Below are 15,997 nucleotides of genomic sequence, written 5' to 3'. Positions count from 1 at the left end.
ACATACAACTATGTACCGGGGGAATTTGGGGAGAAAAAGGAAAAAATAAAATCTTTTGAAAAAGAAAACCAAAACTATAACCACTTCAATTTGGTAATGAACTCACAATACAAAAAAGGGATAATTTGTGACAATAAAATCATGGAAGGGGAAGAGGACAAGGATGAAACCTGCATAGGCAAATGAAGATAAGATATTATCAGCAGAAAAAGGACTATCTCATCTATAAGATCTTTTATATAAACCTCAGGGTAATCAAAACAAAAATTCAGAGTGGAGTCACAAAACGTAAAAGAAGAAGAAACCGAGAAACAAATGACAGAAAACCACCAAACCGAATGGTAGACAAACATAAAGAGAAAGAAACAATGGAAATATAGAGCAACCAGAAAACAAAAGATAAATTGGCAGTATTAAGTCCTCATATGTCAATAATGACCCTAAATGTAAAAGGACTAAATTCACCAATCAAAGGACAGAGTGGCTGGATGAATTACAAAACAAGACCCAACAATACGCTGCCTCCAGGAGACCCATCTCAGCTCTAAAGACAAACATAGGTTCAGCGTGAAGGGATGCAAGATGCTACTCCAAGCAAGTGGCCATAGAAAGTGAGTGTAGCCATATTTATATGAGACAAAATAGACTTCAAGCCAAAAAAGAAAAAAGAGACAAAGATGGACATTATATATTGATAAAGGGGACAATCAATCAAGAAGACATAACATTTATTAATATATATGCACCTAACATAGGAGCACCAAAGTATATAAAGCAGCTATTAACAGACCTTAAGGGAGAAATTAACAGGAACACAGTAATAGCAGGGGACTTTAATACCTCACTTACATCAATGGATAGATCATCCAGACTGAAAGCCAACAAGGGAACAGTGGCCTTAAATGAAATACTAAACCAGGTGGACTTAATAGATATACATAGAACATTCCATCCAAAAGTATAAGAATACACATTCTTTTCAAGTGCACAGAACATTCTCAAAGAGTGACCATATGTCAGGAAACAAAACGAGTCTCAATAAACTTAAGAAGACTGAAATCATAATCAAGCATCTTTTCTGACCACAATGGTATGAAACAAGAAATTAACTACAGGAAGAAACCTGGAAAAGTCACAAATATGAGGAGACTAAACAATATGCTACTGAACAACTATTGGATCAATGAAGAAATCAAAGGAGAAATCAAAAATACCTGGGGACAAAGGAAAATGAAAACATAGCATATCAAAATTTAGGGGATGAAGCAAAAGCGGTACTAAGAGGGAAGTATATAGCAATACAGGCCTACCTACCTCAAGAAACAAGAAAAATCTCAAATAAACAACCTAACACTCACGTAAAAGAACTAGACAAAGAACAAATGAAGCCCAAAGTCAGAAGGAAGGAAACAAAAATCAGAGTGAAAATACACAAAATAGAGACTAAGAAGACAACAGAAAAGATCACTAAAACTAAGAGCTGGTTCTTTGAAAAGATAAACAAAACTGACAAACCTTTAACTAGACTCACTAAAAAAGAGAGAGATAAGGCTCAAATAAATAAAATCAGAAGTGAAAGAGGAGAAAATACAATGGATACCACAGAAATACAAAGGATTATAACAGAATACTATGAAGAGCTATATGCCAACAAATTGGATAACCTATAAGAAATGGAGAAATTCTTGGAATCATACAACTTCCCAAAACAGAATCAAGAGGAAAGAGAGAAACTCAATAGACCATTCAGTAGTAACGAGATTGAAGGAGTAATCAAAACCTCCCTAAACACGAAAGTCCAGGACCAGATGGCTTCCCTGGTGAATTTTACCAAACATTCAAAGAAGATTCAATACCTGTCCTTCTCAAACTCTTCCAAAAAACTGAAGAGGAAGAGGCACTTCCTAACTTATTTTATGAGGCCAACATTACCCTGATACCAAAACCAGACAAGGACAACACAAAAAAGGAAAAGTACAGGCCAATATCACTGATGAATATAGATGCAAAAATCCTCAACAAAATATTAACAAATTGAATACAATAATATATTAAAAAGATCATAAACCACAATCAGGTGGGATTTATTCCAGGGATGCAAGGATAGTTCAATTCACAAATCAATCAGTGTGATACCACCACATTAACAAAATGAATAAAAACCACATGATCATCTCAACAGATGCAGAGAAAGCATGTAACAAGATTTAGCATTCACTTACGACAACAACTCTCAATAAAATGGGTATGGAAGGAAAGTATCTCAACATAAAAGGCCATATACAAAAAATCCACAGCTAACATACATCATACTCAGTGGTGAAAAACGGGAAAGCTATTCCTCTAAGAACATGAACAAGACAAGGATGCCCACTGTCACCACTCTTACTCAACATAGTATTGGAAGTCCTAGCCAGAGCAATTAGGTAAGAAAAAAAAATAAAAGGTATCCAATTTAGAAAGAAAGAAGTAAAACTGTCACTGTTTGCAGATGACATCATTTTATATATAGAAAATCTTAAAGAAACCATCAAAAAACTATTAGAAATAATAAACAAATATAGTAAAGTTGCAGGGTACAAAATCAACACGCAAAAATCAGATGCATTTCTATACTCTAACAACAGACTAGCACAAAGAGAAATGAAGAATACCATCCAATTTACAATCACAACAAAAAGAATAAAATACTTAGGAATAAATTTAACCAAGGCGGTTAAAGATCTATACATTGTGGGGCTGGCCCTGTGGCCGAGTGGTTAAGTTCGCGTGCTCCGCTGCAGGCAGCCCAGTGTTTTGTTGGTTTGAATCCTGGGCGCGGACACGGCACTGCTCATCAAACCATGCTGAGGCAGCACCCCACATGCCACAACTAGAAGGAACCACAACCAAGAATATACAACTATGTACCTGGGGGCTTTGGGGACAAAAAGGAAAAAAATAAAATCTTAAAAAAAGAAAAAGATCTATACATTGAAATCTCTAGGACATCATTGAAAGATATCAAAGAGGACACAAAGAAATGGAAAGATATTCTGTGCTCATGGATTGGAAGAATTAACATAGTTAAAATGTCCATACTACCTAAAGCAATCTACTCAGTCAAGCAACCCCTGCCAGAATCACAACAGCATTTTTCACAAAAATAGAACAAAGAATCCTAAAATTTATATGGAACAAAAGAGACTGTGAATTGCCAAAGCAATCCTGAGAAAAAAGAACAAAGCTGGAAGTATCACACTCCCTGATTTCAAAATATACTACAAAGCTATAGTAATCAAATCAGCATGGCCCTGACAGAAAAACAGACACACAGATCAAACAAAATAGAAGTGAGAGACCAGAAACAAACTCATACATTTATGGACAGCTAACTTTCGACAAAGGAGCCAAGAACATACAATGGAAAAAGGAAAGTCTCTTCAATAAATGATGTTGGGAAAACTGGACAGCCACATGCAAAAGAAGGAAAGTAGACCATTATCTTACACCATAGACAAAAGTTAACTCAAAATGGATTAAAGTCTTGAACGTAAGACCTGAAACCATAAATCTCTTAGAAGAAAACACAGGCAGTATGCTCTTTGAAATTGGTTTTAGCAGTATCTTTTTGAATATGTCTCCTCAGGCAAGGGAAACAAAAGAAAAAATAAACAAATGAGACTACATCAAATCAAAAAGTTTCTGTGTGACAAAGGAAACCATCAACAAAAGAAAAAGACAGGGGCTGGCCCAGTGGTGCAGTGGTTAAGTGCGCATGTTCTGCTTCTTGGCAGCCTGGGGTTCGCCGGTTCGGATGCCAGGTGTGGACATGGCACCGCTTGGCATGCCATGCTGTGGTAGGCGTCCCACATATAAAGTAGAGGAAGATGGTAGGGATGTTAGCTCAGGGCCAGTCTTCCTCAGAAAAAAGAGGAGGATTGGCAGTAGTTAGCTCGGGCTAATCTTCCTCAAAAAAAAGACAACCTATTGACTTGGAGAAGATATTTACAAATTACATATTCCAATAAGGGGTTAATATCCTAAATATATAAAGAACTCAAACAACTCAACAACAAAAAACAAACACCTCGATTAAAGAATGGGCAGAAGATATGAACAGACATTTTTCCAAAGAAGATCTACAGGTGCCCAATAGGCACATGGAAAGATGTCCAACATCACTAATCATCAGGGAAATGCAAATCAAAACCACAATAAGATATCACCTCATGCCCATCAGAATGACTATTACTAAAAAGACAAGAAAGAGGCCAACCCCCTGGCCAAGTGGTTAAGTTCGTGCTCTGCTTCAGCAGCCCAGGGTTTCACTGGTTTGGATCCTGGGCATGGTACCTAGCACCGCCATCAGGCCATGCTGAGGCAGTGTCCCATGCCACAACTAGAAGGACCCATAACTAAAATATACAACTATGTACTGGGGGGTTTTGGGAAGAAGGAAAAAATAAATAAAAAATAAATTCTTATTTAATAAAAGAAGAAAAGAAATAATAAGTGCGCGAGAGGATGCAGAGAAAAGGGAACCCCGTACACTGCCAGTGGGATATAAATTTTCCATAGTGTAACCACTATGGAAAACAGTATGGAGATTCCTCAAAAAATTAAAAATAGAACTACCATATGATCCAGGTATTCCACTTCTGGGTCCAAAGAACACAAAACACTAATTCAAAAAGATATATGCACCCCTATGTTCACTGCAGCATTATTCACAATAGCAAGACTCAGAAACAACCTAAGTGCCCATCAACAGATGAATGGATAAAGAAAACATGGTGTATACATACGCAATGAAATACTACTCAGCCATAAAAAAAGATGAAATCTTGCCATTTGCAACAACATGGACGGACCTTAAGGGGGTGGGAGGAGGGAAAAAGGGGTAAAGGGCACATGCGTATGGTAATGGATGGTAACTAGACTTTTGGTGGGGAACACGATGCAGTCTATACAGAAGTAGAAATATAACGATGTACACTTGAAATACATATGTCATAAACGAATGGTACCTCAATAAAAAAAAGATGTACTATAATTTAACAACGTTTCCAAAAGAAAAAGACAGGACTAATAGGACACCGAAAGAATTAAGAAATAAAAAGGTGGTCAAGTAGTACACAAAACTGTGTTTCTGCGCTGTGAGAATACAGACCCTTTGAAGGGACTAAAACACCCAGGGCCAGATCTCCAATCCTGGCTCATTCATTCACCATTATTAACACCAGAGATACATACCAAATCATCCCTTTTTAAAATGGAACAGACTTTATTCCATCAAATTATGAACCTATTAGCTTTCCAAATATTTCATTTAAAAAGTACACCACGGAAAAACAATCACAGTAGAACAGCCAGGAAAATTCTACAGGAAAAACAGAATAATAAACGGAGGCTAATTCTACCAGACATTAAATAAATGGTATTATAAAGAAACAGTAGGGGCCAGCCCCGTGGCTGAGTGGTTAAGTTCGCACGCTCTGCTTCGGCGACCCAGGGTTTCACTGGTTCGAATCCTGGGCTCGGACATGGCACTGCTCGTCAAGCCACGCTGAGGCGGCATCCCACATGCCACAACTAGAAGGACTCACAACTAAAAATGCATAACTATGTACTGGGGGGCTCTAGCGAGAAAAAGGAAAATTAAAAAAAACTTTAAAAAAAAAAGAAACTAAAACAATTGCGTATAAGACAAAAATAGATAAAAAGATAAATGCAACGAAATAAAGAGCCCAGAAAAAGAAATATGTAAATGTAGGAACTTAATATCTAATAAAACCATCAATTCAAATAAATGGGAAAATGATGGATTATTAAATAAATAGTACTGGGACAACAAATTATTTATTTTTATTTATTAAAGGGATGAAACTGGATTCCTAGAAACTATCACAGATCAGAGAAAGCTAAGGAGACATGACAACTAACTATAATATGGTATCCTGGAAGAATCCTAGAACAGAAAAGGACATTAGATAAACACTAGTGAAATCTACATAAAATACAGAGTTTAGTTAATAGTAATGTACCAAACGTTGGTTATTTAGTTGTGACAAACATACCTAGTAGGGTAAGATGTTAATAACAGTGAAAATTGGGTGAGGGATAAATGAGAACTCTCTGTACTATCTTTGTAACTTTCCTGTAAATCTAAAACTATTTTGAAATAAAAATTTTATTAATAAAGAAAGAAGTTGGGTCTCTATTACTTGCTATACCAATATTAATTCCTGGTAGATAAAAGAATTAGTATTAAAAATGTAAAAGTACTAGAAAAAACATGGGGAAAAAATTAAATTTATAGATAAACACAGGACAAAGTGTTAATTTTCTTGGGATGCTCTAGAGCATCGTAGTTAGGAATACAGGTGCTGGATCCAGACCACCTGAATTCATATCCCAATTCTGCCAATAATTAGTTGGATAACTTTAGGCAAATTACCTTCCCTCTCTCTGCTTCACTCTCCTCATCTTTAAAAAGGGTGTGAAAACAGTACCTACCTCATTGGACTATCGTGAGGATTAAATGAGCTAATCCAGGTAGAGAGCATATAGCAACACCTGGCACATAGTAAACACTCAATAAATGGTAGCAATTATTATGATTCCTTATTGAAGAAGTGTTCTTATAATTCAATAAGAAAAAGACCAACAACTTTAGAGAAAAATAAGCAAATGCCATAAATAGGCAGTTCACAGAAAAAAATATACAAACATTTAAAATAAGTTCAAACTCTCTAATTATTAAAGACACATGAGTAAAAACATCAGATGCCATTTTCACCCTTCAATTGACCAAGATCTAAAATTTTGATAAACAACAATACTGGAGAGACTGTGGAGAAACAGGCATTCTCACATACTGCTGGCGGGAATATAAATTGAAAAAAATGCTGGAGCACAATTTGACAACATCTGTTAATTTTTCAAATGTCATACCCCATGACCCAGCAATTCTACTACTTAGGATACCCAAGGAGGTATGTGTAGGGATGCTCACTGAGCATCACTTATATTAGTGAGAAAAATAGAAAATAACCTAAAATGTTCAACAAGGGAAGAGCCAGATAGACTATTTATAAAAATGAATGTGTTATATGTATCATGGCACATACTGTTGAGTAAACAAAGGAAGGTAGAGAATAATATTAGTATGATACCATTTATGGTAAGAAAAAAACACAAAATGCAGTCATGTGCCGCCTAACAATGTTTCAGTCAACACAGACCACACATAAAATGGTGGTCCCATAAGAATAATAGCACAGAGGCTAGGTGTCTAGTAGGCTATACCATTTAGGTTTGTGTAAGTACACTCTAGGGTGTTTATGCAATGACAACATCGCCTAACGATGCATCTCTCAGAATGTATCCTCATCACGAAGAGATGCACGACTCTACTACAATACAAATAAAAGGCCTGGCAGACCCAGGGTGATAACAGTGGTTACCTGCGTGAAGGCTGCCAGGTGGGGGACAGATATTGGAGGAGATGTCAAGAGAACTTTAAGCATCTGCAATGTTCTTTATACAGAGAATGTTTTCATGCGCTACTTGTGTAATTAAAAATTAATTTCTAGGGGCTGGCCCCGTGGCCGAGTGGTTGAGTCTGTGCGCTCCGCTGCCGGCGGCCCGGTGTTTCGTTGGTTCAAATCCTGGGCACGGAAATGGCACTGCTCATCAAGCCACGCTGGGGCAGCGTCCCGCATGCTACAACTAGAAGGACCCACAACGAAGAATATACAACTATGTACTGGGGGGCTTTGGGGAGAAAAAGGAAAAAATAAAATCTTTAAAAAAAAAAAAATAATTTCTAAAAATGATATACACAAACATAGAATAAAGGAAATTTCACAAGTAACATGCAGCCATTAAAAAAAATAATGAAAACCTATACATACTAGGGACTAATATGAAACAATCTTCAAAGTAGAGCATTAAATTTAAAAGGAGGAGGGGGCAAGGTCCAGTAACTGTGTGGATGATATAATTCCAAAGGTTATATACAAGTACAGATAATTCCTGCAAACGTATTTCTAATACTCTCCTCTGTGGAAGGAAATGGGGCTGCATGGGCAGGAAGCTTCTTGTTCATTATGTACTCATGCTTCAAGAAGTTAAGTTTTAACTTCTTACCATACCTACTTGTTTTTCAATTAAAAACAATTCACTGAATGTGAGTTTCTTGATAAACTGCAAGCCTGGGTATCCCAGGCCAACGTTCTGGGAAAGGAGCAGGCGGCCTCTGGGGAGTGTCAGTCTACTAGAGATCACTAACTCTACACCAGGAGGCAGCAAGCTTTCTCTGTAAAGAGACAGTAAATATTTTTGGTTTTGTGGGCCATACAATCTCTGTCACAACTACTCAACTCCACCATTGCTGTTCGAAAGCAGCCACAGAGAGTACCTAAACAAACAGGTATGACTGTGTTGTAATAAAATTTTATTTAAACAAACAGGCAGTGGGCCAGATTTGGATTGCCAACCTCTGGTCTCTATCACCTAGCCAAGAAGACTGACTAAGGTTTTAACCAAGCTTTCCTGGCCTTTATAACACTCTAGAAAGGAATCAGTTAATGCAACACAGACTCCTAGCTATTCACACATCTACAGAATTGTGCATCACATTACTTATCCAAGAGTCAGGGTTGGTAGGATGATTTCTTAACAGATGGACTAATACTTTCCACCACCCACCACCTTCCCCTTCTGTTCAACTTGCCCCTAATGCCTAGATATTATTTGGAAGAGCTGAATGCCTGCCCTCCGGCCAAGTATTCCTCTTACAGGTGGATTACATCATTTTAACATTGCAAATCAAAGAGTACAGCCCTGTATAATCATCACTATAAAGAAGAGATATAATTATTCTAAAATCAAAGTTTACAGTTAGTAAATCCATACGGTACCTCATTTTGTCTTACTAGGTGTATCTCCAATGGCTATATGGAAGTTAGACTGCTCAAAGTCGGACACGTTTACTGTCATATGGACGAGGTGAATGTTCAAACCTTTTCCTGGATAAAGTTATTATAGTCATCCTTCATGGCATAATGTCTTACTGCAATTGCTAAATACTCATCAAGAAGAAGTCAGGTATCCTTAGAAGGCTCAGTGTTCACAGAAGGATGTCAATCCCAGCCCCAGTTAAACTGACAGTCGCTTTTGTCCTTAGTCAGCATAGCCACAACTTCAGGATATTTCCAGAGACGACAATCCCTAATTCACTGACACTTGATAACTTGGCTGAGAGGGATGACATTAACTGAGGGACTATCTAAAGAATATGTAGAGTCTACCACTCATTCTTCTTGATGGGTGGTCTTCAGTGGTGGGACACGTGCATCCCAGCGGGTATGTAAGAAGATACGCTAGGGTGTGGGAAGCATACGCTAGGACTTCTATTTATATTCATTTTCTATCTAAAAAACAGGACAGAAATTAAGCTTTATTAATATTTAGTATATGGCTTGGCACTGGGACCCTCACTAGTCCCTAAATAACCTACAGTAGGAGGTAATTTTTCCTTGACTGTGACAGTGACACATGATAGATGACAGTGGCTCCATCTTGCCCCACTCTCTGTATATTGTGAAGTGTTGTGCTTTACCTAAGCCCAGTTCAATGGATTTACAGGCTATAGCATCTGGCTTAACTAAACTAAATCCTCACAAAATAGCCAAGTGGCTTAAGAAGATTCTTGCAAAGAAACCACAAATTAAAGATAAGACTACAAATACAAGCACAAGCAAATAACAATAACAGAGTTAACACCACTACTCTTAGCATGAGCCCATCAGCCAAAATATAAGGTTAGAAAAAGACCTAATCAGATCCAACAAATTGTCTCGAAACTTGAAATTATCAAGACTATTTGAAATACAGATTTACGTGCATTGTTAATGACCCTCAAATATAAGTATATATGCGGGGCTGGCCTGGCTGCATAGTGATTAATTTTACATGCTCTGCTTCGGCAGCCCAGGGTTTGCAGGTTCGGATCCTGGGCGCAGACCTAGCACTTCTCGTCAAGCCCCACTGTGGTGGCATCCCACATAAAATACAAGAGAAGGATTAGCAACAGATGTTAGCTTAGGGCCAATCTTCCCCCACTCCTCCTCTCTCTCACACACACACACACACAAAATAAATAAATAAATATATATATATAAGTATATAGGGCTATGTTGCCACTATAATTACAAGATTTTTGAAAACCAGAATCTAGACTATGAAAACAAATCTCTACAATTTCTTTATTAATGTTTAAAGTCAAGAAACCATACTAAAGCAAATTCCAGGGGACTCGAATATTTAAACATAAAAAAATGAAACTGTAAAACTACTAGAAGGAAAGATAAGAATTTTAAAAAATGAGTAGGAAAACCTTTCCAAATACAACAATGAAAGATGAATAAATTTGACTAAATAAAAATTAAAAATTCCTCCATAGCAAAACAAAATCTTAAACATTAAGATCAAAAAAAGAGATACACTATATTGATGGGGATATGGAGAAATAGGCATTTTCACGCTCTTGCAGGTTTGTTGTATAAACAGATAGAACTTCGCTGGGAAGCAATTTGGCAATATCTATCAAAATTACTACTTCACATACCATTTGACCAGTAACTCTTCTTCTAGGAATTTTCATACAGATATATTTATAATGTACAAATGACCACTTGGAAATTACTTAAATGTCCAATAACCTAGGACTGGTTCAATAAATTAAGGTACATGTATACACTGCAATTTCATGCAGTCATTAAAAAAAGTGAAAAGGTTCTGAACTGGGTATGAGGTGGTATGATTTCCAAGACATACTGTTAAGTGAAGAAAACAAGAAGCAGAACAGCGTTTGTGGTATGCTACCATCTGTGTGAAAAAACTCAGAAGCAAGTAGCAAAAAGAGATAAAATACCTGATTCCTTCCATATATATAGACTAATCTGAAAAAAATACATAAAATCTGATATACACTTTGTCGCTGGGTCAACAACCTTATGCCAATAAATTTGAAAAATTAGACAAAATGGACACATTCTTTATGTTCCAAGCTGAACTCCTCATCCTCCCACTCTACCAGGAGTTTTCTCCATCCCAGCTGGGGGCAGCTCCAGCTGTGGAGTCGCTCAGGTTACTCTCCTTATCCCGTCCTTCAGCAAATCATGTCAGCTATACCTTCAAAAGACTACAGATTAGTCTAAACATATATCCTGACTATGGTAGCGGATACATGAATCTATATATGTGTTAAAATTTGTAGACCCCTACACACACACAAAAGCACATTTTATGCCGTTAATTTAAAAATAATTAAAAAAAAAAAAACAGAATCCAACCACTTCTCACCACCTCGATGGCCACCATCTCTTATCTGAAAATTCTACAATATCCTCCTAACCAGTCTCCCTGGTTCTTTGCTCCCTACATTCTATCTCCACCCAGCAGCCAGTGTGATCCCGTTAAAACCTAAATCAGACCATGTCACTCTTCTCCTCAAAACTCTCCAAGGGCTCCCCATTTCACTTAGACAAAAAGCCGAAGTCCTTACGAGAGTCTACGAAGCCCGTCAGTCAGATCTCCTGTTCCCCAAGACTTCACCTCCTACGGCTCTCCGCATTTTCTCCACTCCAGTCACACTAGCCCTCTTGCCCTCCCTCGACTATACCAGGTATGCTTCTGCCTATCGGCCTTTGCTGTTTCCTCTGCCTGAAACATTCCCCTCCTTGATAGCCACCTGACTAACACCCTCACCTCCTTCAAGTCTTGCTCAGATCTGACCTCTGTGAAGTTCACTCTGACCACCTTATTTATTTATTAATGCAACCTACCCTCCACTTCCTCCATACCCCAATCTGTTCTCCCAATTCCTCTTTACCCTGCTCAATTTTTTCTTTTCTCTAAAGCAAGTAGCATCTTTTAATATAATTCACTTATTTATCATGCTAGTTGTCTTTTTCTATATCCTTATCACTAGAACATAAACCCCACGAGGGCAGAGACCCTCCATCTGTTTTACTCACTGATACAGCCCAAGCAACTAAAAAAGCACATGGCACAGATTTGGTGTTCAATAAATATTGAACTGCTTCCTAAGGTGAAAGAACATTGAATGAATGGATAAATGAACAAATGATCAAACAAACTAACAAAAGAACAACAAACGAACAGCTGCCTTTCTAATTAGAGACCGTGTGAACAGAGACCTGAGGAGAGGAGGGAACAAAGTGTCTATCCAGGAGAAAACCCTTTCAGGCGAAAGAAAGAGCAAGAACAAATGCCCTGAGGCAGATGCATGCTTGGCATGTTCAAGCAACCAGGGGACAGAAAGAAACAACAAGGAGTACAAGTGAATGGAGCAAGCGAGGAGGGAGGAGCGGTAGGTGACGGGGGCATCGAGGTAATGGGAGGCCAGTACACATGGGATAAAGCCTGCAGCCCACAGGGCCAAGTCTGGTTTGACTTGATTGAGATGGGAAAGAAGACACTGGAGAGTTCTAATAAAGTGATGTGATCTGACTTACACGCTATTTAAAAATCTTCCCATAAAGAAGACACTGATGGAGATGGACTTACAAACACATTCCATAAAACACCCAAGGAACCAATAAAATAGTTCAAGAAAGGAAAATTTGCAAACAAATTTTAAGTCCTGGACAAAATATTGGCAAACTAAATTTAGAAATGTATGTTAATAATAATAGCTGACATTTATTGAGCACTACTCAAAATGCTTTCCATGGATTAACTCATTTAATCCTAACAACCCTATGCTAAAAATACTATCGTTCCATCCATTCTACAGATGAAGAAAGTGGGGCACAGAGAGGCTAATTTCCCAAAGTCCAGTGACAGAAAGGAGAGATCCTGGATTTTAAAAATACCAGTGTGATTCAGATTTAATTATTCTAGGAGTTGGACTCAGTATTTTTTAAAGTGCCCCAAGAGATGCGAACGTTCAGCCAGGATTGCGAACCCCTGCTCCAAGTCCATTAGCTAAGGCTTCCCTGCCCCGAGAGAGATTACCCGGACACAGCCAAGGCAGGAGACGTTTTAGTGAGGATTTAAATATGAAACAAGCAGCAGAGTGACAAACTTGATTTGTGAGATTTTTTCCAACAGGGAAATTCTATGATTATGTGTCCCCACACTGTCTTTCTGGAATTCTAAAAGTTATAAGCCTGGGGCTACATCACCTAGCAGATCCAAATCTAGCTCATCTTTGGAGAAATCTGTCTTGTCAGTTTATTTCTTTGGCATGGAGTTCCCCAAAAAGGAGTAGGGTAAAATATACTAGTAGCTTATAATACTGAAATTACTTTCAGAACAAGAAACACAGCTCTACTTCAGAGAAAAGAGTAGTGAAAAGAGGAAATAATTCAAGAGGCCAACCCAATGTTCTTTAAAAGCATAATTGGAAAATTGTTGCTGAGCCACCCAAAGACCAAGCCTCCTCCCGGCTCCACTTCTGTTAACTGATGCTGAAGCTACAAAGCGATCCTAATGCTGCTCTCCCCTGCTCCTGCTGTTGACACGGCGGGGTGTAGCTCTGTGTAGTCAGGAACTGCGGCCACAGTCAGCAGACAGAGCCAAAGCAATGACTGCTACCCCGCAAAGCGTAGAGGAAGCTTCTTGAGAAGGGATGGGAGGAAATGCAGGCTGTCTTGGCTTCCCCAGGAAGCCGGCCTCCAGCCCACTGCCACGTCCACCTCCCCTTCCCAAGGAGAAACCCACAAACACAGTTCCCCCAGCAGCGGTTAACAGCTACTGCTAACACTGCTTCTCTTCGACCCTGCAGAACTGGAGCGCCTCAGCCTTCAGAGAGTTGCGACTACTACCATTCCATCTCTTCCCAAAACTACTCTTTGTAGTTTTGGCATTTATTTTAAAGGCTTTTCCAGGGTGAGATATAGGAAAAACTATTAAGTCAAATAAACTAAAAAATAAAGACTGAACTCAGAGCTCTGAGACTTTGTGTTCTACAGGGTAAGCAATGAGCGAAATGGGATGACCACTCACCTCTGAGCGCTACTTCACAGAAATGAGAGTTGACTGAGGTAGTCTCCCTCCCTAAAGGCCGTTAGAGACCCAATGGTCCAGCCACATAAAACTTCCAACCACTTCTCCCATGCTTCTCCCACCTTATGCCTTGGCTCACACCGTCTGCTCTACCAGGCATGCTGTCTCCCACATCCCTTTCTGAACCACACTACCCTTCTTTGAAAGCCCTGCTCAAACCCCACTTCCTCTAAGACGTTCTCCCAAATCCCTCACCCGGTCCTTCATGTATACCTGTGTTACAATATGGCATCCCTGACCCTTTGCCCTTTTTAGATAGCCTTGCACCTGTCTCCAACAAGAAATCAGGCCCTGGTGGACAATGATCAAGTTCACAGATCCTTGTCCATGCCTTGCAGTATCCCATACAAACAACACCTTCAGGAAATGTCTGTTAAACAGAACTAAATTCAAGCTGAATTCAGAGAAGGTGCTCTGCTGGTGTGACCCTGGTTTGTAATGGACACAATATGGTGCTCTTTCTTCCCCTTTACATATCTTCTTTTGAATAGTAACTCTTTAAAAAGAATTTTACTATTTTCCTTGCCAGATATGATTTTTGGAGGTTTTCTAATTGAATATAATTCACGTAACGTAAAGTTCACCCTTTTAAAGTGTACAGTTCAGTAGTTTTCAGTATATTCACAAAGTTGCACAATCATCACCACTATCTAATTCCAGAACATTTTCATCACCCCAAAAAGAAACCCCGTACCCATTGGCAGTCACTCCCCAGTGCTATTCCACCACCCTCCCAGCCCCCCAACCGCAAATCTACTTTCTGTCTCTGATACATATGAGTTTAACAAAGCTTACAGTACTCTTATCCGTGGTTTTATTATATCCTAAAGCCAAACTCTACCTTCAAAAAGAAACAGTTTCTCTTATTTTATCACAACTCAATAGGAAAATATGATTTAACACAGCAACTTACTAAGGTATCATTTCAGGATACAAAACAAAAACTCTCACCAGGAAAATCAGCTCACGTCTTTACTTTCTCATTTGTTTTTGTTTTGTTAAGCTTTTTATTGAAGAAGTATAGTATACATATAGAAAAGTACACACATCATAGGGGTACACCTTGACAAGTTTTCAAAAACTGAATACACAAGTACAACTAGCACCCAGATCAAGAAACAGAAGCACCTCATGCCCCTCTTCTAGTCACTACCCACTTCTAAAGAGTAACCTATCTATCTTCACTTCTAACACGTTACTTTTGCCTGTTTTTGTACTTTTATAAATAGAAGTATATAGTATGCAGTATAGAAAACCTTTACATTGAAACTCTATGCCTTGTAATACTCACCATAATCTTCTTGTACAAGGCCATGACATTATCGTCATCAAATGGTAGAAAGCCACACATAAGTACATATAAGAGTATGCCCATGCTCCAAACATCTGCCTGAAAGGGAGAAAAAAATAGTTCAAAAAAATTTAGAACATATTTCAGAATGGCAGTACATGTAATAGAATCACAGATTCTTCACAGAGCTGGAAAAGAGCTCACAGATCATCCAATTCAACCTGCTCATTCTACACACAGGGAACCTAAAGCCCACAAAGGAAGGTGGCCCAAAGTCACCCAGTCAATGGCAGGCCACCCAGGTAGACCTCCCAACTTCTAGTTCAGTGCACTCTCCTCTACTGCTGGACTCTAAGGCTTAATGGACAGTAATTTCCAGTGGCCTGGCTGGATTGGGCATGGTAAGGAAGGAGATGAGGCCGCATCTCTGATTCTGAGAGACAACTGTACGGTGCTCCTAAGGGTTTACTACATACGAGAATTATGTAAACATGCATGAGGACAGTAAAACAAGTCCTAAAATTTACATTAATAATCTGCAAATGTGACTAAGCTCAACTGTAAAGTCCCCTCCATGTAGAGAAACCTTAACAAAGTTCAACAACTGACTTTTCAAATATAGAG

General features: G+C 38.6%; 1 protein-coding gene across 2 annotated transcripts in view; it reads right to left on the bottom strand.

Annotated features, from left to right (window-relative positions):
* The window catches only part of MELK (maternal embryonic leucine zipper kinase), an 88,668-nt gene that overhangs the window by 49,735 nt on the left and 22,936 nt on the right, over positions 1 to 15,997 (bottom strand). For both annotated transcript variants that reach the window (XM_001504318.6, XM_005605628.4), the window contains exon 8: positions 15,374 to 15,472. In XM_001504318.6, coding sequence (XP_001504368.2) covers positions 15,374 to 15,472 — 99 coding nt within the window. The remainder of the gene's footprint in view (positions 1 to 15,373; positions 15,473 to 15,997) is intronic.

Source organism: Equus caballus, chromosome 25, assembly GCF_041296265.1.
Source record: "Equus caballus isolate H_3958 breed thoroughbred chromosome 25, TB-T2T, whole genome shotgun sequence".
Taxonomy (NCBI): Eukaryota; Metazoa; Chordata; class Mammalia; order Perissodactyla; family Equidae; genus Equus; species Equus caballus.
The sequence above is the reverse complement of the archived record's forward strand: the minus strand, read 5'-3'. Positions and strand labels throughout refer to the sequence as shown.